At 50.5% G+C, this 23468-nt stretch overlaps 1 protein-coding gene across 2 annotated transcripts; it reads left to right on the forward strand.

Moving 5' to 3' along the window:
* Positions 1–6328: 6328 nt before the first annotated feature.
* On the forward strand, positions 6329–23214 carry Flcn (folliculin). Of its 2 annotated transcripts, none has more exons than XM_038327522.2 (13): positions 6329–6479; positions 7639–7724; positions 11367–11636; positions 12202–12348; positions 13529–13750; positions 14514–14674; positions 16224–16315; positions 17826–18013; positions 19580–19693; positions 20190–20313; positions 20806–20937; positions 21026–21131; positions 22181–23214. In XM_038327522.2, the coding sequence occupies exons 3-13, from the start codon at positions 11388–11390 to the stop codon at positions 22380–22382; spliced, it is 1737 nt and encodes a 578-aa protein (XP_038183450.1). In that variant the 5' UTR covers positions 6329–6479; positions 7639–7724; positions 11367–11387; the 3' UTR covers positions 22383–23214. The 2 variants fall into 2 exon arrangements, with proteins under 2 accessions (XP_038183450.1, XP_038183451.1); XM_038327523.2 differs by having other exon boundaries at positions 6366–6519.
* The last annotated feature ends 254 nt before the right edge of the window (positions 23215–23468 follow it).

The raw sequence follows: 23468 nt of genomic DNA on the forward strand, positions 1-23468 counted from the left end.
GTCTTTTCTTCAAGGCAGTTCTCTGCAGCAAATTCTTTGTGAATATGTTGACACATGAACGCCTGTAGCATTTGTATGGTTGCAGAGAATGGCAAGTTTGTACGTGGGGAATTAGGTGTTGTTGCTGATACCCAAGATGTAGCCTTGGATGGCTGTGCATCGGTGGAACTACCAGTTCTCCGAGAAGTTTTCAAATGTGTCTCCCCATGGTAATCTCCATTGTTAATAGTTCAGATTAGCACTGCTCATTAATCGCCCCCAGAATCCAGTGTGTGCATTTCATTTGTGTTTCTGTTTGGATTTGTGCCAAATGAAGCCATAAAGAGCCAGTCCTTGATTAAAAGTTACAGAGGCCAGCAGCGGTGGTGGTGCATGCCTTTGGTTCCAGCACACAGGAGGCAGAGGCAGGTGGATCTACAGAGTGAGTTCAAAGACAGCTAGGACACAGCTAGTTACACAGAGAAACCCTGTCTTGGGGAGGGGAGGAGTAAAAAGTGGGTTGGAGCATAAATCATTGATCGAGCTCTTGCCTAGCACATACCTACCCTGAGCTCCATCTCCAGCACTGACCAAAAAAGAAAGTGTTTAAGACCCTTAAGTGATTATACTTGGTTCAGTTTGAAAATATTAGCATAAAGTAGTCTAAGAACCAATTGGAGCTGGGTGGTGGTGGCCCACATCTTTAATCCTAGTGGGCAGGAGGCAGATGTCTGTGAGTTTGAGGCCAGCCTGATTACAGAATGAGTTTGAGGACAGCCATACCTACACAGAGAAACAAAAGGGAAGAAATGTTTGGAGTAGGGGAACTGGAGCTGTGGCTCAGTGGTTAGGAACACTTGCTGTTCTTGCAGAAGACCTGGGCTTGATTCCCAGTACTGATGGTAGCTCACCATCATCTAAACTCCAGTTCCAGAGAATCCAAGACCCTCTTCTGGCCCCTGTGGGCTCCAGGCATGCACACAGTGCATACACATACATATGTACAGGCAAATGCTTATACACAAAAATAGGTGTTTTTTTTTTTTTAAATTACCTCCAAAGAAAGAGTGATTGAGGAGCTGGAGAGATGGCTCAGAGGTTAAGAGCACTGACTGTTCTTCCAGAGGTCCTGAGTTCAATTCCCAGCAACCACATGGTGGCTCACAGCCATGTATAATGAGAACTGGTGCCCTCTTATGGCATGCAAGCATACATGGAAGGAATGTTGTATACATAATAAATAATTTTTTTTTAAAAAAAAAAAAAGAGTGATTGAGAAAGAGCCGTGACTCAGGTCAAGCCCAGCGAGAGTGAGTGCTCTGGACTTGACTGGAAAAGCCAGTGGTCCAGGAGCCTCATCATGAAAATGACAGTGAAGCAGTAGCTTCCAAAACAAATCCAGAAAAGCAGTTCCTAGAGTTAAAATTACAAGACTAAAAACAAAAAAAGAAAGCAAATGGTTTTAAATCGCTGTTAGTCTCCGCAGCCTTGGGGCTGGAGAGTGGAGCCATACAGAGCTCTTGCCTAGTGTGGATTTATTCCTAGAGCACAAAGAACACCTGCTACCAAGGAAAGTGGGAAACAAGATCACCAAAATAAGTTTTTTAAAATACAACCAGCCACTGTCACTAATTTTAGCTTGTAGAACATTTTATAAGTTCGTTACTCATTAGCATAGAAGCAGCTGGCTCTGTCATAAATTCTTTTCAACAAAAGTTGGAAAGTTCTTACCACCACCCCCCACAACCAAGTTTCTCTGTAGCCCTGGCTGTCCTAGAACTTGCTCTGTAGACCAGGCTGGCCATAAACTCACAGAGATCTGCCTGCCTCTGACTCCCCGAGTGCTGGAATTAAAAGTGTGGACCAGCACTGACCGGCTGGGAAAGATTTTTAGATTTTGGGAGGCAATAGCAAACAAGGGGATTGCAGACACTCAGCTTTTGATCAAGGTTATTCCAGTTATCTGCTGTTTGGTCGGTTTCTTGTGTATTCCAAGCGTGCCTGAACGCCTGATTCTCCTGCCTTCCTCAGCCTCCCAGTGTGGGATTGTAGGCATGTTTCACCGCCCAGGGGTTTATGTAGTGCTGGGAATCGAACCTAAGGCATCCTGATGCCAAGTAAACACTACCAAGCTACATGGCATGCGTAGCCCCTGATTGTTTTTGGTTTTTGTTTTCTTTGTGAGACAGTGTCTTCCATCCAAGTACTAACCAGGCCTGACTCGTTAGCTTCCGAGGTCTGATGAGATGGGGTGTGTTCAGGGTGGTGTGGTCATGCACAGTGTCTCATGTCGCCCAGGCTAGCCTCAGACTTCAACCCCTGCGCCTCCTGCCTCCACATGCCCAGCTATACTGACGACAGTAGTAAAACTAGGGCCAAGTGTGATGGATCGTGCCTCTAAGCTCAGCACCCAGGAGACAGAAAGAAGCAAGGGATCTCAGTGGGTTTGAGGCCAGCATGGTCTACATAGTGAGCAACCTCCAGGCAAGACAAGTCTACAAAGTGAGACCCTGCTTTTGAAAATCAAACTGTAAAACTAGAATTTCAAATCACTTGAATTTGCCCAGAAATTATCTTGTAACAACCTCTAAACCAAGTTTGCTGAGTCCAATTAATAGGGGTAGGTGCTTCCCCCAGCCCCCAAGCAGAGGGAGCTTTTCAAATTTTATAACAGCTGGCACTGGAGCAGAAGAAAGTCGGCTGCTGGACAGCTCTGTTAGTGCAGTAGTAACTGCACGGACCAGTGGCTTAGCAACCAAGAACAGACAACCCTCAAGAGTTTATCACCTCTGAGAGCCAGCGACCTGTGAACCTGACTGTGAACCTCAGGCAACCTTGGGAGGGCTGGGGTTCTTCCCTGCACAACTGGGTTTATTAGCTCTTCCCTGATTGGTCCTCCTTCCACCCTGTTTGCATATTCACATTTTAATGATTAGGCCTACCATGCACTTTGACACCTTTATGAATTAGGAGATTGTGGATGGAGAAAGTCAGAGTTGTTGCAGGATTCCATAGAGAAGGAAGAGCTGGAAGGACTGAGTGCCTGGTTCTAGGAGCCTGGCCCCAGATGCCTCGATTCTCTTAGAGGAAGAACCCTGAAGACTTCAGGTCCAGCTCCCAGCTCTCCCATCAAAGAGGAGAGACTGCCTTGAGGACTCTAGAAATAAAAACCACCGCTCTCATAATAAAGGGAATAAAACATAGCCATTTAAGTAACCATGGCCTGGGAACACAGAGTTAGGTTACCCCATATTAAATGGTCCATGGTAGAAGCAGTTTCCTGAGGTTTATAGTTTCACAGAATAAAGTCATAAGTTTCAAATACATTGTTGGGTATTCAGAGAGGCAGGTCCAGCTGGATGAAGGTGCTTTTCTAGGCCCAAGATACTACCTGGCTTTTGGGTTGGTGAGCTAATAGACTCATAAGGTTTTACCTGTTTGTTCCGACAGAGGTGGGCAGTGTGCATGGCTGTTTTGGAGGGCCAGAACTAGCCCAAGCTAAAGTAACTAGCTTTTGGATCTGTAATATTCCAGTCTCCCCACGGTACTGAAATTGTAATCAGCCAGCTTCCACAGACTAACTTCTTCTCAGTTGGGATGTTCCGATGGCTGGGGCTTCTGTGGGGAACTTGCTTCGGCTAGCTTCTGGGACTAGATCAGTGGGTGCAGGCAAAGGGACTCATTCCCACCTCAGCCTCCAAGGCCTCTCTATGACTGCAGAAAAGAAATCTGGTAGCTATTTCGGCCTTGAAGACCTGCAGGGACCTGGAGACTGATTCCTGCTGCCCCCACAGTGACCTCCAGGCTTGCTCTGCAATGACTTCTTTTGGTTAGCAGCCCCCATCCTCCGGTTCCCAGCATAACCATTGGTTCAGAGCTGTGCTGGCTCTTCATGACATCCCACTGCTATGGAGAGTGCACACCTGTTGGATTTATATCCTGAGTGGCAATCTGTTTAAAGTTTATCCTGTTTAAGGGTGTTAACCTCACGTTGACAAGTATCTCCTTACTCTGCCTGCTGTCTGCTTACTCCATTCTTGGAAGAGAGTGGAACAAGAACCTTGACAGAGACAGGAGATGGTCTCCACCACTAACTCACAAGATCAGAAGCAATTGGATTGGTAAGAGTAAACACATTGTTCACCGAGGCTGAGAGTGACATGAACGACCTGGCTTCCGAGTACCAGCAGTATCAGGACACCACGGTCAACGGCAGGGAGGAGGTGTTTGAAGATGAGGATGAAGAAGAGATTGAGTGGGAGGGGGGGCTTACGATGCTACAGTGCACACCTGCTCTCCTTTCTTAGCCTGATGGTGTGGGCTTGGTGCCCTGGTCTACACCTGTCACAGGCCCCTCTCAAACCAAACATCGTACTGTTTCCCAGGTTATCTGGAATAGAGCATTTTCCTTTACGGGAGAATCGGCAGTTTCACCAGACAAGGGTGATTGTGTACGGTAACACTGAAAGCAAATTAAGGCTGTACGTGGCTAAAGACAGCAACCACCTTCCGTTAAGTGCCCAGCCGTCAGAGTTAGCCGGGCAGGGGAAGTTAGGATTTGTGTTTCATCCTTGGTGATAAAAACCAAAGCCGTACAGAGTTGCCTTAACTGAACACACAATAGGAAACTTTGTGACGACACATTCATACTAAAATGCTAAAACAAAAGAAAAACACAAAGGCAGTCAATGCCTAACCCTGTAACTCTATCCTGCACTCCTTAATCTTTACCAGCCTGTAAACAAAGGTACAAAACATAAGTTTGCAATTTCATTTTTTTTTACTCTGGTTTCTCCAACAAAACATGGAAGCTGAACTGTAGAGAAAGAAGTCAGACCTCTGTGATTTGAAAACAAACAAATGAGTCTACCAATTACTTCCACTCAGACCATATGAAGCTTCCCCACTTCCTGAGAACCACATTCTGGGCATCTTCCTGGCCTGCCAACATGGGGTGTGGCACCCCACTGCGCACAGCTTGACAGCATGAGGTACACGGTTAAGCCGCAGGTGCAGAACCAGGTTTTCATCAGGAAGGACCCATGTTATGCACTAATGGCCTTAAAATTCAGGGTGTTTTTTAAAATAAATCAATTAAAAATATTTTTAAAAAAGATTTATATATTAAATATACAGTGTTCTACCTGCATCCAAGAAGAGGGCACCAAATCTCATTACAGATGGTTGTGAGCCACCATGTGGTTGCTGAGAACTGAACTCAGGATTTTTAGGAAGTGGCAATCAGTATTCTTAACCTGTGAGCCATCTTTCCAGCCGTAAAGTTGTTTTAAAAACCAGTGTTTTGCCTGCGTGTATGTATGTGCACCTTGCGCAAACCACCGGAGGGTTGTGAGCCTGAGAACTTAACCCAGGTCCTCTTCAGGAACAGCAAATTCTCTTAACCACGAGGGACTCTCTCCAGCCCCTTCCTTCCAGATTTTGTTGATGATCTTTCTAGTGTCTGGAAGTTCCAAACTATATGCCGTCAAGTTATCTGTAATTTTGTTTTAAGGCTTATTTTTAAAAGATTTTTAAAAATTGTATGTATATAAGTGTTTTACCTGCATGTATGTAAGTACATGACATGTGTGCCTAGTTCCCGGAGTGGCCAGAAGAGGGCGTTGGATCTCCTGGAACTGGAGTTATGTTTGGTTGTGAGCCACCATGTCAATAATAGTGACCAAACCTGGATCCTGTGCAAGAGCAGCAAGTGCCCTTAACCTCTGGGTTATCTCTCCAGTCCTTCAAGATGTCTAATATTATTATATAAAAAGCCCTTTCCTAATAAATATTAATTTCATAGTCCATAAAAAATAAAATAAATAGCCAAACCAATAGTCTTTAATTTGTGTGCAAAGGTAGGTCGAGCTCAGACCACACATGCGCGGTCCTGTGTTCCTCTGTCACCAGCCTCCATCCCAGGACATGTCCGCACCTTCCACTTCTCGCAAAGGGGTGAAGCCGGCTCCGGTCGGCCACCTAACCGGCGGGGAGTGGAGTCAGGAGAGCCCAGCACCCTGAGGAAAGTCCTCCAGTTCTCTTTGCTCTTCTGTAGTGACCTAGGTATTGGCTGGCTAATTCTTTCCTACTCTTTTGAAATGTTAGTTTTGACGTCACCCCTGCAGAATGGCTTCTCTCGGTGGCCGGAACCATCTGCGCTTCTCTGGGGGGTGACAAGCGGCGCCGAGGGGCACACGTGGGCGCGGGGCTCCTGCCCTTGGCGCAGCGGAGCGGGACGCTGCACAGCGTGGCTCGGAGCATCCTGGCCATCTACCCGGGGACGCGGCGCCGCTCGCTTGAGCCGGGCGCTGGGGTTCTCTTCCCTCCGCAGGTCTGCGGATGGTTCGGTCCGACTGGGTCACGCGCTGGGCTCGGTGAAGGGCCTGCGGAGCGGGCCAACCCTCGGCGGGGGTTAGCTCGGTAGCAACGGCTTTGCGGGCTCCGACAGTCGCGAGCGGGTTCCGGCCTGGCGTCCAGGACACGGCGTGCGCTCAAGTTGGGTTGGTGTTGGGCCTTAGGGCTGAATGGAAGGCGGGGATGGTAAACACAGGGGAGAGGGAGGTGACGGGTTCCACCCCCCACCCCGGTCGGGGTCATTGCTTTACTTTTGAGCACCGCTCGCGGTGACGTCCTGCCAGTACACGTCCGTTTTCTACGGCCGCCCTAGGACGCCCCTCGGGTGGGTCTGTCTGCCTGGCTCAGCCGCCCCAGGGCAGGGCAGGCAGGACACTTCACTTCTCTCTCTGACTGGATAACTCGCCCTCGTGCCCTGGAAAGAACGTTTAGCCCTGGGATTAGCCAGTGGCTCGCAGTCGAGGAGGTCACAAGCAGCCCTAGGCGTTAGGGAGCTAGGAGGAGGACCTGCCCAGAGTACGGGCTGGCTCTGCAGCTCTGGGGAGTCTGGCACCACCCGTGGTGTCCAGCAGAGAGAAGTCGCAGCACCGAAAGGCCACAGGCAGTGTGGTGCCGAAGGTGCGGAGTTATTACAGTTGTCATTCAACAGTTGAGAGGTCCTGGCACGTGACACTGTTTGCTCTGCTAGTGTCAAGTGACTGGGCGCTCTCTAAAGGAAATCCTGCCGAAGTTGGCAGCAGCAGTGGCAGAGCGGGGAGAAGTAGTTCTGAGCTGTGGATACGGTCCCCTGCTGAGTTTCTACCCACTCTGCTCTAGCTAGGGAGGCAGCTGGGAGTACTGAGTTTCCTGTGGGAGACAGTCACAGCTGCTGCTGACTTCAGTGGAGGTCCATGTAACCCCTTGTTTGCCTACAAGGCACTCTTAGTGGCCCGGAACTATGAGAAGACAAGAAATAGGGATGAGGTAAAGCCAGGGCACACCAGGGAAGAATGGGGTGGGTATGGTTTGCCAGGCCTGTGCCTTAGGTGGTGTGGGCACACAGCATACAGGCACAGGCTGCCTCAGAATGTAAGTATGATGGCGAAGAGACCAGCTTCAGCTGCAATAGAAACTGGGGAGGTGGGCGATAAGACGCTCAGGGAAGTGTGCTCAGTGAAAACGTGGTGGGCATTGGGGTTGGAGAGCCACTGAAGAACTGGCCACTTCCTGACCGGGATCCAGGTGCCACATACAAAACAGTCTGAGAAACTACAAAGACTTTGCTCTCAGAATTAGGTCTGATTTTTTTTTTCTTTCTTTCCCTAGAAAACCTCAGGTCCTTGAATTCGCGTGCAGTTGCCACACCTGACTCGTCCAGCGGGATGGTGGAATTGTGATCTGTTAAGCGTAAGGTTCGTCTTGATGTTGCACACATGGCAGGGATTTGGCTAAGGGCTGCTCTCATGTGCACGCTTTGCCAGGAGAAGGCTTGTTTCTCCCCCTTGTAGGCCCCACCGAAGATGCTGTGGCCCCTTCCCCAGGATGTGTGCGCCTGTCTTGGGTCCTGACTCCTTTACATCCCCAGCCTCTTTATCCTGTTATTGGTTGCTTAATCTCCTTCCCTGCGGTGGACTCTTCTTGTTTATGAGACGGTGTCTCATGTATCACGTAGCCCAGGCTGGCCCGGATCATCCCATGTAGCTAGAACTGACTGATTCTCCTGCTGGCACCTTCTAGTGCATCATTCCAGATGTGTGCCACCATGACAGGCTCTAATGGATCCTTAAACGACTGTGGTCAATGACCACACTGTAGTAAACCCTTTGAACCCTCTCTCTGCCCCTAGATTCATAGACTCTGCTTTGACTGTAGTTGTGTCTAAACGTCTTAAATACCTCCAGTTTCTCTGGTTACAGTAGTTATCTCTATGAACAAGTAACTTGGTGCCTTCCATGTGTTGGGAGCTGCAGTGGACACTGAAGGGATTGTAGTTATTTAGACAAAGTCTCCACTGACTTAATATCTATAAAGGGAAGACAAGCAACATAGCTCCCAAAGCCTAGGACAAGTGAGGGAATGGGAGTTGGTAAGACGGGGTTGTCAGTCTAGAGGAGCAAGTTTGTAAGGACAGGCACATGGGGACTGAGTGCCCAGGAGTGGGCCAGACAGAGGTCTGCCGCATATTCGGGACCTTGCATCCAGCTCCTGCATGTCACACCACAGTCAGGATTTCCATGGGCGACATGTCATACCCCCAGGTCCCTGTCACCTGCTTTGCCAGTCGTTTATACCCGCTGTTCCTCATCCTGGTCTAACCCAAGAGGAATGGGGCCGGGGCAGCCTGCCAGCTCAGGGAGCCGACTGCGGAGCACTAGAGTGCCAGCTCAAAGGAGCCGGAGACGAGCAAGGTGCATCTGTCTGTCACCGGCCCCTTGTGAGGTGTACGCTCAGTTCCTGCTTTGCCAGCTTCCCAGGCATGCCGTCTTCCTGGCCACGTCTCCTCGGTCGTATTCAAACCTGACTTTCCAGGGGATGAGTACCCAGGGAGGTGTCCTCAAAAGAGAAGACAGTGTGGGTTCCGATCAGTGTCTTCTTGCCTGTATTTAGAGACTTAAAAAGTTGTACATTGCCTTGAGTAGGACTCTATGGAGCTTTTTTCCCCCTTTTCTTTTCAATTTTTTAAAAATGGAAATGTCCTGGAACCCACACTGGTTCCGAGCCCTGTGTGAAAACTGTAAATCTGGCTGTTGAGGCTGTGGACCTGAGCTTAGCTATGGTTGGTTTAGTCTTGCGTTGCCACGTGTGACTGTGGCTGTGATGGGCATGGAGAATACAGGGTCACTCTGACCTGCCTTCCCAGACCTTTTCCAGCCAGCCCGTGTGGTCTACAGTGTTCATGGGTCAGGTATGCGGCTGTCAGAACCCCAAGGACATTCTGGTCTTCTTTGTTTGTTTTGCTTTGGTTTGATTTTCCTAGACGAGGTTTCTCTGTGTAGCTTTAGAGCGTGTCCTGGAACTCGCTCTGTAAACCAGGCTGGCCTTGAACTCACAGTGTGGGATTAAAGGCTGCCACCGCCGCCACCACCACCGTCCTTGCCACCACCACCGCCACCTGGCAGGCGTGCCGTTCTTTAACCCCTTTTCTTGTTTGCTGTAAGTAGAGAACAGATACCCGCAGCTGCCCCCATGGCTGCAGAAGGAATGAATTCCCTCTTTAGAGGCTCCAGATTCTGCCGGTTTGAGATCATTTTATCAGGTGGAGATGGACTTCCCCAATACCACAGCCCTCTCAGGTTCACCAGCACACTCTTTCCTCTTTCTCTAGAAATCACATGATTGCCAGTGAGGGACCCTTCATGTGGCTCTGTGGGTGATCAGTTTTGGGTGTTTTGTTTTGTTTTCTTTTGTTTTTTTGTTTGTTTTATTATACAGGGTCTAGTTCTGGCTAGCCTAGACCTTGCTTTGTAGACTGCACTGGCCTCTGCCTCTGGGGTGGGCTGGGATTACAGGTGTGCCACCATGCCTGGCTGCGTTTTCATTTTTTAAAATTGTGCTAAAACACATATGACCTAACATTTAACTCTCTAGGCACATGGCACTTCATTGGCATTGGGCACGCCCACTGTTGGGTGGCCCTCACCGCCATCCACCGCAGCTCTGTCATCTTCTCAGCTGAAACTGTCTCCATTAAACTCTGACCACCTCCCTGGGGTCAAGTCCAACTTCAGCAGGAGGTCAGCCAGGGCTTGTTCTGTGTCTGCATGATTTCATTCTTAGGACCTGCCCCTGCACAGCGGTTGTAGGATTGCCTTTCTCTTAAGGCTGAGTGACACCCCCTTCTCTCCTGTGGTCCAGCAGGATGGCTTAGATGGCTCTTCTGTCACCTTCTCTGGAGGGCTCTGGGATCTGTGGAAGTCACATGGTCCATGTCTGAGGCTCCGGGTGTCCCACTCAGTTCTCCATGGAGGTGAAAACTCTGCAGACCAGCCGCGGTGGTGGCGCACGCCTTTAATCCCAGCACTCGGGAGGCAGAGGCAGGAGGATCTCTGAGTTCGAGGCCAGCCTGGTCTACAAGAGCTAGTTCCAGGACAGGCTCTAGAAACTACAGGGAAACCCTGTCTTGAAAAACCAAAAAAAAACCCAAAACCAAAAACAAAAAACCCTCTGCAGACCTCATGCCCAGCGCCCCCCCTCCTGCTCCTCTTTGTTGCCCCTGTTCCTTTCTTCATGATCCACGATCTCTCTTCCCTCCAGTAGAGTCTGCCTTCTCACTTTGGAAACTCTGGTGCTGTCTGGCTTCCCCACCTGTCAGTGCCCCCCGCCAGTGCCCCCTTACCCTTCAGTGGTCAGCGAGACTGGTACCTGCAGTCCACTTTTGCACGTTGGCTTTCAAAGATGAAGATCAGAGCTTGCTTGTCTTCGTCAGAACACTGCATGTTTGCCATTTCTAAAACAAACCAGGTGCCTGGCTGTGGCCAAAATGTTCATGAGATCAACATCAGCCCTTAGGTCTGCCCATCTCTTGACCCAGCCCACCTGCTTAGTCTGCACGCTCTGCTCCCTGCAGCTCCGCTGGGACCTGTGTAGCCAACCCCTCCTGGTCCTACCTCCTCTCAGCTCCAAGTCTCCCTGTGCGGAAATGAGATGTGTTTATCCTTGTAGGTAAACCCCCACCCAAGCATCCCAGCACTCAAACCTTGCCTCTCAGGTGATGATGATGGATGAAGACCCTCCTTGGTATCAGTCCTGTTTCTTAGCATCATTCCTATGTTGCCTACAAATATGTTTGCTCCTGGCATCTGTTGCGGTTCCAGCGAGTACTTTCTGTGTGGTTATTTATTCATATTTCTCTTCCTCTGCCTGTCTGTCTTTTCCCCTTGTGTCTCTCCTGCCCTTGGTATAACAACTCTTACACAGTGGGTGCTCAGCAGTGCCTGCAGGTGGGAGTAGCAGCCTGCCAGGACTACCTTTGTGGCCCCGGTATGTCAGTGTCCTGGGCATGGTATCATAGCATGGACAGGGGTAAGCCCATATATAGTGTCTCTGCCCTACAGGCCTCTGGCATCCCTGGCACCATGAATGCCATTGTCGCTCTCTGCCACTTCTGCGAGCTCCATGGCCCCCGCACTCTGTTCTGCACGGAAGTTCTACACGCTCCCCTGCCCCAGGGTGCTGGAAGTGGGGACAGCCCTGGCCAGGTTGAACAGGCCGAGGAAGAGGAGGGCGGCATCCAGATGAGCAGCCGGGTGCGTGCCCACAGCCCAGCCGAGGGTGCCAGCACCGAGTCCAGCAGCCCTGGGCCCAAGAAATCAGACATGTGTGAGGCAAGTGTCTTTGAGATCTTGAGACGGTTTTACCTTTCTGTGAAAGGGGGAGCATGAGAGACCCCCCCCCCCAAGGTTCTGAGATCATTTTTCTCATCATGCCAACCGGAGCCTTTTTAACCGATTCAGTATCTGGGTGATCCTCCTTTTGGACCCTAGAGCCTCTTTGTTGGAGTGAAGTGGAAGTCCCACACAGCCTCTGCTGGGTTGGTTGGGTAGAGGGGTTCCAGCTTTCACTAGAGTGGACAGGAATCGGGTGTCATTGTCATTCATCATGTGGAAAAGTGGGACGCTAAGGGGCAGGGACGTATAAATACTTAAATGAAATTATTTCAGGGCCACATAGAGAAGTCCTGCCTCTGATAAAAAAGAAAGAGACATACATATAATACTTAAATGAAATTATGCCACTTAGGTGATAATGCTTTCCCCAAGAGCCAATCAAAATAGGGAGAATTTTTTTTAGGAAGAAATTTTTTAAAAAACGTAAAAAGGATTATATTTTCTACATTTAGGTTTGTCGCCTGCTTCTAGCTAATAGGTTTCTTGTTCTTCCTGTGTGCAGGGCTGCCGATCACTTGCTGTGGGGCACCCGGGCTATATCAGTCATGATAAAGAAACCTCTATTAAGTATGTCAGTCACCAGCACCCCAATCACCCCCAGCTCTTCAGCATCGTCCGCCAGGCCTGTGTCCGGAGCCTGAGCTGTGAGGTAAGGCTGTCTCTGAGAAGCGTCGTGACTGTGGACCGGGAGGGGGGGGCTTGCTTATTAGTGCAGCGTGGGCGTGGCTGCAGTTGTCAGAGCTCGAAGAGAAGTCCTTGGGGCTCTGGCTGTGGAAATAAGTGTTAGCTCTTCACTTTGAACAACAGACTGTTATTTTTTTCTCTATTCTTGCTGAGTATGTTTCTCGGTTAGAACAGTTCTACACTGTGTGGTTTGTTGCACCAAGTATCAGCCTTATATTGTATCCACTGCACCCCACCATGTTGGTGCTCTTAGAACCTTCTGAAGAATGAATCGGGCTGGAGGGACGGCTTAGCAGTTAAGAGCACTCACTGGTCTTGCAAAGGACCCGAGTTCATTCCCAGCATGCACGTGTTGGCTTGCAGCCATCTGTAACTCCAGCCCCAGGGGATCCGACATCTTCTTCTGACCTCCATGGGCACTGCGTCCATGTGGGACACAGACATACATGCCAGCAAACACTCTTAAACAGAAAATAAAATAAAGGTTTAAAAACAGCAAAAGAACGGTTTGTTCCTGAACTCCTGCTATGGAGCACGAGTCTCAGCTTTTAGGTGTGATCTGTCCCACGGGCTTCGCTGCCCTGGATCCCCTCATCTGATGCCAGGAAGCACTGTCACTCGTCTGACTGTTGCTTAGCAGCAGCCAGGTATCATATGCTCAGTAGTTACATGTTGAGAAAATTTGTCAGGAGGGAATTACCACAGGACTCTAAAAATAGTGTGTGCTGGGGCTGGAGATGGCACATCGTTTAAGATCAGGTACTGCTGTGATAGAGGACCTGAGTTCGGTTCCTTGCACCCACATTGGGTGGCTCACAACCTCCCGTGACTTTAGTTGCTGGGGATCCAACACCTTTGGCTTCTGCAAGCACCTGTATTCATGTGCACTTAACGCCACCACCACCACCACAGTCACGTGATTTAGAGGAGCGTGCTATTTACTGTGCAGGCCCAGCAGCAGTCCATTGCATCTGCTGGCCCTCCGGTCTATCCAGAAGACCAAGTTGGAACATGTGGGTGCAGCTTAGTGATAGCACATTGGCCCTGAGTAACCTAGCACCACCAAAAGCAGGAAAAGGGACCCAAGAGACTGTAGGTAAAGTTTGGATAGAGCTTTGCCTAAAGTTACTGTCGCTTCCTCCAAGGTGTGCCCTGGTCGCGAAGGCCCTATCTTCTTTGGTGATGAGCAGCATGGCTTTGTGTTCAGCCACACCTTCTTCATCAAAGACAGCCTGGCCAGAGGCTTCCAGCGCTGGTACAGCATCATCGCCATCATGATGGATCGAATCTACCTCATCAACTCCTGGCCCTTCCTGCTGGGGAAGATCCGTGGGATCATCAGTGAGCTCCAGGGCAAGGCCCTCAAGGTGATGCTCCAAGGGGGTCTCTGTTGCCATGGATGTTGAGAGCTCTGCCTCTGTCTTAGGGCCCAAGTTGAGGTCTCAGCTCAGCTCGTGATGCGGGATGTCCCTACTGACCAGCCTGTAGCTCTCCTGATTTTACCTTAGCCACTATTCTGGCACCCCTTCAGCCTGGTGTCTTTTAACTACTGTTCAGCCTCTGGCTTCTTGGCTGGTGTCTTTGCTTCCTGTACCCATCAGGACCCAAACTATCCGCTGGTCTTGTCTAGAGCCCTACCTCGGGCACCATCTCCAGCTGCAAAAGAGCATGCGGGTAGACATGGGCGTGCCTTGGTCACAGACCCTTGTCCATGCGCTGTCCACGGGCAGTAGAGGAGGGAGCTGCTCACCATCCATCCTCATAGATGGAGCAGCTGTACTGTGTTAGGATGTGGCTGGAAGGAACAGGAGGCTGGGGAAACCAGATGGTCAATGTCCCCATTGCCTACAGTGATCTGTGGGATGAACCTGCCAGGGAGAGGCCAACAGCACTTGAAGGATGGTGAACACCCAGCGGGAGCCCAAGGGACCAAGTAGCAAAGGAGAGGAGTTACCCTGAGACCCCTTGCTGCAGAACCATCCGGCGAGGCAGTGTCAGGCTGTTGGCATGCCCTGGGTTCTGAGTCGAGAGAGCGGAATGAGAGAGTCTGGGGAAGCTGGGTGGCAGTAACCAAAGAGTACGGTCCTAGCCACCACTGAGGAGGCGCGCTTCTCTACCCTTTGTGTTCAGGTATTTGAGGCAGAGCAGTTCGGATGCCCACAGCGTGCACAGAGGATGAACACAGCCTTCACACCCTTCCTGCACCAGAGGAATGGCAACGCTGCCCGCTCTCTGACCTCCTTGACCAGTGACGACAACTTGTGGGCGTGTCTGCATACTTCCTTTGCCTGGTAACGAATCCCAGGTCTGGGTACGAGGCATTAGAGCATCTGCCTGCCTGTGGGGCTGGCTGGCTCGAGGCCTGTTCTCTTGTCTATCTCCCCGCTGGACGGAAACATTTCTAGGTAGAACTCACTTCGCATTGACACAAAGAACATTTCTGTATGGAGACCAAGTCTTTTCTCCAAAGATGGCAGCGGGTTTCTGGCTCGGGCCTCTTCTGAGCTGGCATCTGGTGCTCTGGGCTCGGGTTTGGCAGTTTTTGCTGGTGGGGAGCCGTCAGCTGGCGTATGGGGTAAAAGTCTAGTGTACAGGTGTACTGTGAACAGGGAGCCCCTGCTTCCGGAACTGAGTAGTGCAGGGAAATGGGGTGTAGCCTGCAGAGCCTCAGGACTGAGCTTGGCGGGGTGCACTGCCTCTTCCACTTTCGCCAGTTCGCGGCGTCTGTGCCGTAGCTGGGAGAGGTGTGCAGTGTGAACGGGGACCACTAAGAATCTCTGGTGTGGTGGCTTACAGTGCTTCGGGTAGTGTCCAGGAGTAGTGTGATGGGTTTGGGGGACCCTCCCCACTGACGTCCAAGGTGGCAGCACCAGTTAACATGCCCACCAATAGGCATGCGGTTCCGACTTCCTTCATTCTCCACAGTATTTGCTTCTATTTTATATGTGGGGTGGTTTTTTGTCTTCATGTATGTATGTGGACTACATACGTGCCTGGTGTCTGTGGAGGTTACAAAGAAAAGGTAAAGGAGTTGGATCCTGTGGAACTGCAGCTGGAAATGGTTGCGAGCCACCATGTGGGGCTGGGAACTGAATGTGTGTCCTCTGTAAGAGCAGCCAATGCCGTTAACTGTGAGCCGCCTCTCCAGCCCCGTCCTTGGTCGTCTTGGTGATAGTCATGCTGATTGTATGAAATAGAATCTCAAAGCAATTTTAACTTGCATTTCTTTGATAGCTATAAGGATATTGAATTTGTCACATACTTATTGGCTGTTTGTAGTTTCTTCCTTTGAGAATTGTCTAGAATGTTCTTGTGTTTTCCATCTATAGCATAGCCATAGAACAGCACTTCACTTAGTAGAGAGCTAAGAGCTGTCTGCTGTGCTACCTATGTTCCTGAGTTCCTGAGCAATTCCTCCAAACTACCTCAACCCATTTTCTTATTTCCCCCCTTTTAAAAAGATTTATTTATTACGTATATAGTGTTCTGCCTGCCTGTATGTCTGCAGGCCAGAAGAGGGAGCCAGATCTCATTACAGATGGTTGTGAGCCACCATGTGGTTGCTGGGAGTTGAACTCAGGACATTTGGAAGAGCAGGCAGTGCTCATAACCTCTGAGCCATCTCTCCAGTCCCTCTCATCCCCTTTAATGAAGTGCCATGTCTTAATGAAGACTCATGTCTTGGAAACTGTTCCCTTGGTGGTGGTGGTGGGGTCCTCCAGTATGTTTGTGTAGGCCATTTTCTGTGACCTGGGGGTTGAACCAAGGCCTTGGTAAGCCTCAAGTTTAGTTTTCCCATTGGCGGGGGTATCTCATTGCTGGCATTGTATCCATCTCCAGGCTCCTGAAGGCATGTGGTAGCCGGCTGACAGAAAAGCTGTTGGAGGGTGCACCCACAGAGGACACCCTGGTCCAGATGGAGAAGCTTGCTGGTAAGGCTCTTTATCTCTGCAGGGTCATCTGTGCTGGTAGCTGGGCCCCAGGTTTTATGGCTGCCACAGTGAGTGGAGCTGGTACCAGGGCGTCTGGATGTGAACTGAAGGGCCTTTGTTCCAACCAGTTTCATGCTCTTGGTGATTTTGTTACGATTCTGTCTCATCTTCCTTGATGGTGCGTTTGTGCCCTGTTCCCAGATGGGTTCGGCATCCCTGGCGCTCTCTGCAGGCCTTGCAGGTGGCTCAACAGATTGGCAAGTTCCCTGCAGGCAGCTCTCTTGGGGAGTCTCCATGCAGCTCTGTTTGCCAGAGTTCCCTCTAGATAGCCCAGCCGGTGTGTCGTCCCCTCCCTCACCCCAGCAATTGTTTGTTTGCTTCTGTAACCTTGATAAGAAGCCTGTGGAATCTTGTTGGTTTCAGGAACTTCCTTAGACTTGTATCTCATGAGCCTCTCTTCTTAGAGAGGTTGTCTCAGTTCAGAAGAAATCACTGTACAACATCATTTCTGCATCTGTGCTTAGAGTCCAGTGTGACTGACTTCCTAGGGTGGTCCCAATGCACGGTTGCAGCCCTCCCTTCTGGCTCGACTTCCACAGAAATTGTTTGAGTTCTGGAGTTCAGAGTCCTGTCTCATTCTCCCTCCTTCCCTCCCTGACGGCTGGGAGGTGGGAACGCAATGGTCGCTTACGGTAGATGGTATACAGTCTGTTCCTATGATGCTACCCTGCCTCCATTGTCAGTAGCTGGAGCTCTTTCCAGGTTGTCGCTAGTCGTACACTCACTCTGCACGTGGCTTGTGCAAGTACTCAGGAATGGGGGGCTCTCGAGCAAGACAAACTCAGAAAAGATAGACGTTGGAGTTGCTTTCCTATCCCTCGGGATCAGTACTGGAACTGTTTGAGTATAATATGACAGATCTGAAGTCTGCAGGCCGTCAGAGTCAGGTCTTGATGGGATGTGTGGGCAGACGGGGATCTCAGCCACATTTAAACTGAATTGGGTCATGAGGAATCTGAGTGTGGGCTCAGGCTTGCTTTTGAGTCAGATAGAACTGGCTTCCAACCCTGGCTCTGTCCTTACGGGCACCCTGGTCTCTGGGTCTCATTGTGACTTGCAGCAGAGATGTTACTGTAATGGTCTGCCATGAGGACTAATGGTAGTAAAACGTTTGTGTCTCGTCTGGGTGCAGGGAGATGGGACGAGATAGTGTGTGGGGCGCAAGGACTGGCCCCTGGCCAGTAATGCTGATAAACACATGCTGTCTGCATGCATGGCCCAGCTTTGCAGCAGTGGCGCATAGCAGCACCTTGCAGAAGGAGCTTCTATGATGTCTCCTCTGCGCAAGCCTTCCGCCTTCTGCCCCCGGTTGCCCAGGCACTAGCACACAGTCATCCGGCCTCTCTAGGATACAGTAGGAATTGGTGGTGTCGCCGTAGGTGCCGGGCAGAAATAGCCACAGAACCAGGGGATGCACACTCCATACCTGTCCTGTTTGTCTGTCCTGTAGACTTAGAGGAAGAATCAGAAAGTTGGGACAATTCTGAGGCCGAAGAGGAGGAGAAAGCTGCTGCTGAGCCAGAGGGGGCTGAAGGGCGGGAGCTGCCCAGCTGCCCAGCAGAGTCCTTTCTCCCGGCCTGTGGGAGCTGGCAGCCCTCAAAGCTTTCTGTCTTCAAGTCCCTTCGACACATGAGACAGGTAAGGGGGGATGGGCGTGGTCCTAAGTGAGAAGAGCTTGTCCACATCCATGGGCAGGGGTGGCACTAGAAACTTCTCAGCGGGTGGATGGTGGCCGTGACAGAATGGGCATCTGGTGTGTTTGTGTGCATCCACATGCATGTTTGTGTATGCACCTGTGTGTAGACGCCAGGGTGCCTTTCTTCTGGGTGCTACTGACATTGTATATTTTGAGACAGTGTCCCTAGCTGGCCTGAGACATGTCCAGTATGCTAATTGGCTGGCTTGTGCACCCCAGGGATCTGCCTCCTGTGCCTTCCCAGCTGTAGGATAACCAGCGCGTGCTACTATGCCTTGCCTGCCTTTTTGAGTTCTGGAGTGCAAACTCAAGTCCCCATACTTTGCACTGAAGCTAAACTGTCTCCAGCCCAGCGTCTGTCGTCTGTGAGGTTCCTGTGGTCCTGTATTCTTATCTAGAACCTCCTGAAGGTGTTGAAAAGCACCTTTATCTGTCTGTAGGCCGGCTAGACTTTAATAGTCATTCCTAGAATAAGACTGGCATGACCTACGTGCCAGCCTTGGTTATTAATAGTGTGTCTAGACAGTGGGATATCATTTAGCCTGATAAAGCAAGCAGGCAGCATGAAGTGGCATATACATAGAAACGCCGGAGCTGAAAAGTGTGATGAGATTGAACATGGCTTGCTGGGTCAAGGGAGAGGATTGCTCCAGGTGAAGGCAGGTTGTCCCTTTTCATGCTATTTTTATCCTTTTGAGACAGGGGCTCATGTGTCTTAGGTTGGCTTTGAACTCCCGATAGCTGAGGATGATGGCCTTGCATTTCTGGGCCTGCTTACCCAGTGCTGGGATTAGAGGCATGTGCAACTGTGGCAGGTGACTTTCTGCACTGTGTTTAATTTAATTTAGAATTTTTAAGGTTTTTTTTTTGTGTGTGATAGCAGGCATTGTGGTTTCTGTTGCAGGGAGATGTGCTTGGGAGCATTGGGTATTGTAGCCTCTGTTTTTGTTTGTCTTGTTTCAAGTTCATGTTTGGTCTCAAGAAAGAACAGGCTACCTCCTCCAGTGCTGCAGGAGTTGCGGACAGGCAGAGAGGAGAGAGGCTGGTTTGGATTAGAGAATAGAGATACCACAAACAGAAAGCAGGCCTGATGCGGTGACAGCCTCAGCATCTGAAGAAATGTCACAGTAAAGGAGGCTGTCATCAGGCAGCTGGCTTGGACGAGTGCCAGGATACGGGTGCATCCTGGTGGTGGAGGCAGAGCCCTCGTTCTTCCTGAGACAGGTGTGGTGAGGCAGGTATTCGCTTCCAAGCACTCCAGCATGACAGCGTGTCTAGAGAGGGTGACAGCTGCGGAACGCCAGCACCATTGCTTCGCATGTTTCACAGTAGAGCTGGGAGGGGGTGCGTAAGAATATAATGTAATACCTTTGGAACCTGGGAACTCCTCCTGCCCCCTGACAGCCTTGGACAGGTCACCTGTATCCTTCGGACGAGTTCCCTTTGCAGACTGTGACCTTCAGATTGGCTCCTATAAAATACTTAAAGAGCTGGGTGTTGCATTTCAGGTCTTGGGGGCCTCCTCTTTTCGTATGTTGGCCTGGCATGTCCTCATGGGAAATCAGGTGATCTGGAAAAGCAGAGATGTGAACCTCGTCCATTCTGCATTTGAAGTCCTCCGGGTGAGACCCTTCCCCTGTGTGTTAATCTTTGACTTGGGCAAATACTGGGGGGTACCAAGTGCAGAGCCTCAGAAATCGGTTCTTTGCCTGATGAAAATGGTGGGTGTTGGTACTCCTGTGGAGGGAACCTAGATTGTCACTATTGACAGCTACCCCGTTTTCCCCTTCCTCAATCTAAAATTCTTCTGAGGCGTTATCTGGGCAAGTACTAGCTCTTGCTGATGCCACAGCTGTTGTCAGGTTGAGGCAGTGGTGTAGGAGCAGCTCACGGCATGTCTGCTGGCTGCCAAAACCCACAAGTGCCTCTTTGTCTCCTGAGCATCTGAGCTGGCAAGGAGACCAGAAGAGGCAGCAGGTGGCAGCATGGGTGGGGGGGGGTGGCTTCTTAGTGGGAGATTGCGTATGGGCTGAGAGAACAGGGACACACTAAGGAGGGGGCTGTGGACCAGATGCAGAGGATGCTCTTGTGGATTCTGAGCCACCCTGTCCTCCACAGACCATGCTGCCTGTAGGCTGTGTCCGAACCATCCCCTACAGCAACCAGTATGAGGAAGCCTACCGTTGTAACTTCCTAGGGCTCAGCCCTCCCGTGCCTATCCCGGCTCATGTGCTGGCTTCGGGTAAGGACCTCTTTGAGACGCATACTGCTCGCTGCTCTCAAAGGCAGCCTGGATCCAAGTCGCAGATTTTGGGGCCAGGCAGCTCTCTGCAGTCCCAGATAAGACCTGCTGGGGCTGGGGGTGTCCTGAGCCCCTGAGCAAGGCCCTCTGTTCACATTAGGACTGGTCTGTGCAGAGGTGTTTTGACTGTGAAGTTCCTGTACTGCTGGCTGTGTGGGTGTGGGTGTGGCCACTGCACACATCTACAGGATAGAATAGTAGTGGAACCGTTCACAGAGGGCTGCTCAGAATGAATTTATCTGTATGACTTATGATCATTTTAACATAAGAGTTATTTCTAGTTTAGCTGAGGCAAAAACTAACCCTTAAAAAATAAACTGCCAAAGGTATGAAGCACCAAAACTTCCTTCACGGGAGGCCTGTCCCTGACAGTGTGTGTCAAGGTGGGGTCAAGGAACACGTGATAAGATGGTGTGCTTTTTGTTGCTTCAGAGTTCGCAGTTGTTGTGGAGGTCCACACGGCCACACGCTCAAACCTCCACCCTGCTGGATGTGAGGATGACCCGTCCCTCAGCAAGTACGAGTTCGTGGTGACCAGTGGGAGCCCTGTGGCTGCAGACAGAGGTGGGTGCTGCTGCTGGTGTCACCGTTTGTCAGGGCAAGAGGGGGCACCACGGCCTCTTCCTCACCCAGTGTTTATTTATGCCCCCAGTTGGACCCACCATCCTGAATAAGATTGAAGCAGCCCTGACCAACCAGAACCTGTCTGTGGATGTGGTGGACCAGTGCCTTATCTGTCTCAAGGAAGAGTGGATGAAGTAAGCCCCAGCCTTGTCGTGACAGCTTCCCCGGCTTCGTGGGAGGAGGGGGCCAGCTCTCCATGGCGGTGGGCTCATGTGGAAAAGGGGACGGTGTTCATTAAAAAAGGCCAGGCTCTGGCTCTTAGGACCCCACAAGAGTGGAAGTAGGAGTGGGGTTCAGATACCAGCCCTGCTACTTAGGAGCTAGGTGACCTTGGGAAGTGATCCAGTATCTCCTGCCCTAGACCCTGTGTCCTGGGAGCTGTTGAGATTTGATGCTGGCCGTGTGAAAGAGGCTCAGAACAACCAAAGCGCTGTTTCTTTATTCCTTAATTCATTTCTGATTTTGGAGGGGTGGAGGATGCTAGGCATCAGACCTAGGCACACCTGCAGTAGGGCACAGCCTGGCAGCCATCCTTACTGCTTTATAAAAGAAAGTTACTTGTTTCCTTCTGCCTTGAGTTTTAGTAATAATTTTATTAAATCAGCTGAACTAATTGAACATTTTCCTGGCGTCAAATATAATGCAGTGAAACTCATGCGCAGTTATTTCTTGGTAAATTTCTCTCCTTGTTTTTTTTTTTTTAAGATTTATGCATATGGTATTTTGTCTGCATGTACCATATACATGCCTGGTGCCATGAATCCCCTGGAAATGAAACAGACAGTTGTGAGCCGCCATGTGGGTGCTGGAAATTGAACCTGGGTCCTCTAGAGGAGCAGTCAGTGCTCTTAACCACTGAGCCATCTCTCCAGCCCCTCTCTCTTCTTTTTTGAGAGGATTTTTTTTCCTGTCTTACCCAAGCTGACCTTGAACTTCCTGGGATCAAGGATTCCTGCTGCAGCCTCCTGAGTAACTGAGTCTGCAATACGCCTTTCTCTTTTCGCCCTGGCGGTGGCCTGGCCTTCCTCAGGGTGAGGCCCCCCACGCATGACTGCATAGGGCAGCCCCGTGCCCTTCCCTGGTGTGGCAGGACTCCAGCGGGGTCTGCAGAGCTCTCCCTGGTCCATGAGGAAAGCCCGGTGCTTCTTCTGTGGTCTCAGTGCTTGTTTCTTGTTCTCTGCAGCAAAGTGAAAGTCCTGTTTAAATTCACCAAGGTGGACAGTCGCCCCAAGGAGGACACACAGAAGCTCCTGAGCGTCCTGGGCGCATCAGAGGAAGACAACGTCAAGCTGCTGAAGTTCTGGATGACGGGACTGAGCAAAACCTACAAGTCACACCTCATGTCCACGGTCCGCAGCCCCATCGCCTCAGAGTCGCGTAACTGACTCTGAGAACAGCACCCCAGGTCTGTGGGAGACCCTGCGCTGGGTTTCTGACTGCTGAGGGGAGGCCCTGTTTGAGGAGTGAAGACTTCTGGGCTAGGCTCTGTCCTCTTTATGAGGTGCTGTGTCATCCTTTAACTATTGAAATGTAGGGGAGATAGGGACAGTGATCCCTCTGTATCACACTGCCCCGTCAGGGACTGTCAAGACGTGCTTCGTGCCTCTTGAGGACAAAGGCTCAGAACTGACTCTGAAGCCTCCCTGCTGCAGTGTGTCCTATCGGGGTTAGGAGCAAACCTTCCCACCAGGGAAGCCAGCAAGCATCCTGGATCGTTTGTGTGATCGGGTTGTTGAATTCTCAGGTCATGTGCCCACCCATGGCCTCTGGTCAGCTTGCCAGCTTGTGGATACATCGAAACCATGGCTGTTTTGTGTTTTGTTTTTTTGTTGTTTTGAATTTTATTTTTTGAGTCAGGGTCTTATTCTGTTGCCTGCTTTAGAACTCTCTCTATGCTAGCTTCAGACTTGCAGCAATCTTCCTGTCTCAGCTTCCCAAGTGCTGGGATAACAGAACTGAGCCACCATGACTATACGTTGCTTCCTTCGTTGTTGCTGCTGCAGCATTAACTAGTGGTTGCAGAATATGTCATAAGACAGATCGGCTCCCACCATTGCAGTTTTGATAAGGATGCAACTTGGAAGGGTTTCCTGAAAGGCTCCCAATGTGTTTTTATGATATTTTTGGTGTTTGTTTATATTTAACACGAAGACTAAGCTTATGTGTCTTGGTCTCTGTACAACTGCGAGAAACATAATAAATCTGTATTTTTTTAAACTGCTGACTACATGTTTTTATGTGTGGTGCTGCTCATCAACTGGGTTCCATCATCGGGGTGTGACTGTGTGTGCTGTGTGCCACTGTGTACCAGTGGGGCCGAGGAAGGCATAGCAGGCCATACCTACAGACCCTGATGGATCCACACACCGAACAATAGACTCTTTGATGGCTGTGATGTGTATGTGGTCCATTGTTAACGGGGCGGAGCATGGCGGTTCAGTCTGTAATCCCAACTCTTGGGGAGCTGAGGC

This window comes from Arvicola amphibius, chromosome 4, assembly GCF_903992535.2.
Source record: "Arvicola amphibius chromosome 4, mArvAmp1.2, whole genome shotgun sequence".
Taxonomy (NCBI): domain Eukaryota; kingdom Metazoa; phylum Chordata; class Mammalia; order Rodentia; family Cricetidae; genus Arvicola; species Arvicola amphibius.

Coding starts and splice junctions, on each gene's coding strand:
- Flcn (XM_038327522.2), top strand. CDS start 11,388: ATGAATGCCATTGTCGCTCTCTGCCACTTCTGCGAGCTCCATGGCCCC. Junction 14,675..16,223: donor CTGCATACTTCCTTTGCCTG/GTAACGAATCCC, acceptor ATCCATCTCCAG/GCTCCTGAAGGCATGTGGTA. Junction 16,316..17,825: donor CCAGATGGAGAAGCTTGCTG/GTAAGGCTCTTT, acceptor TCTGTCCTGTAG/ACTTAGAGGAAGAATCAGAA.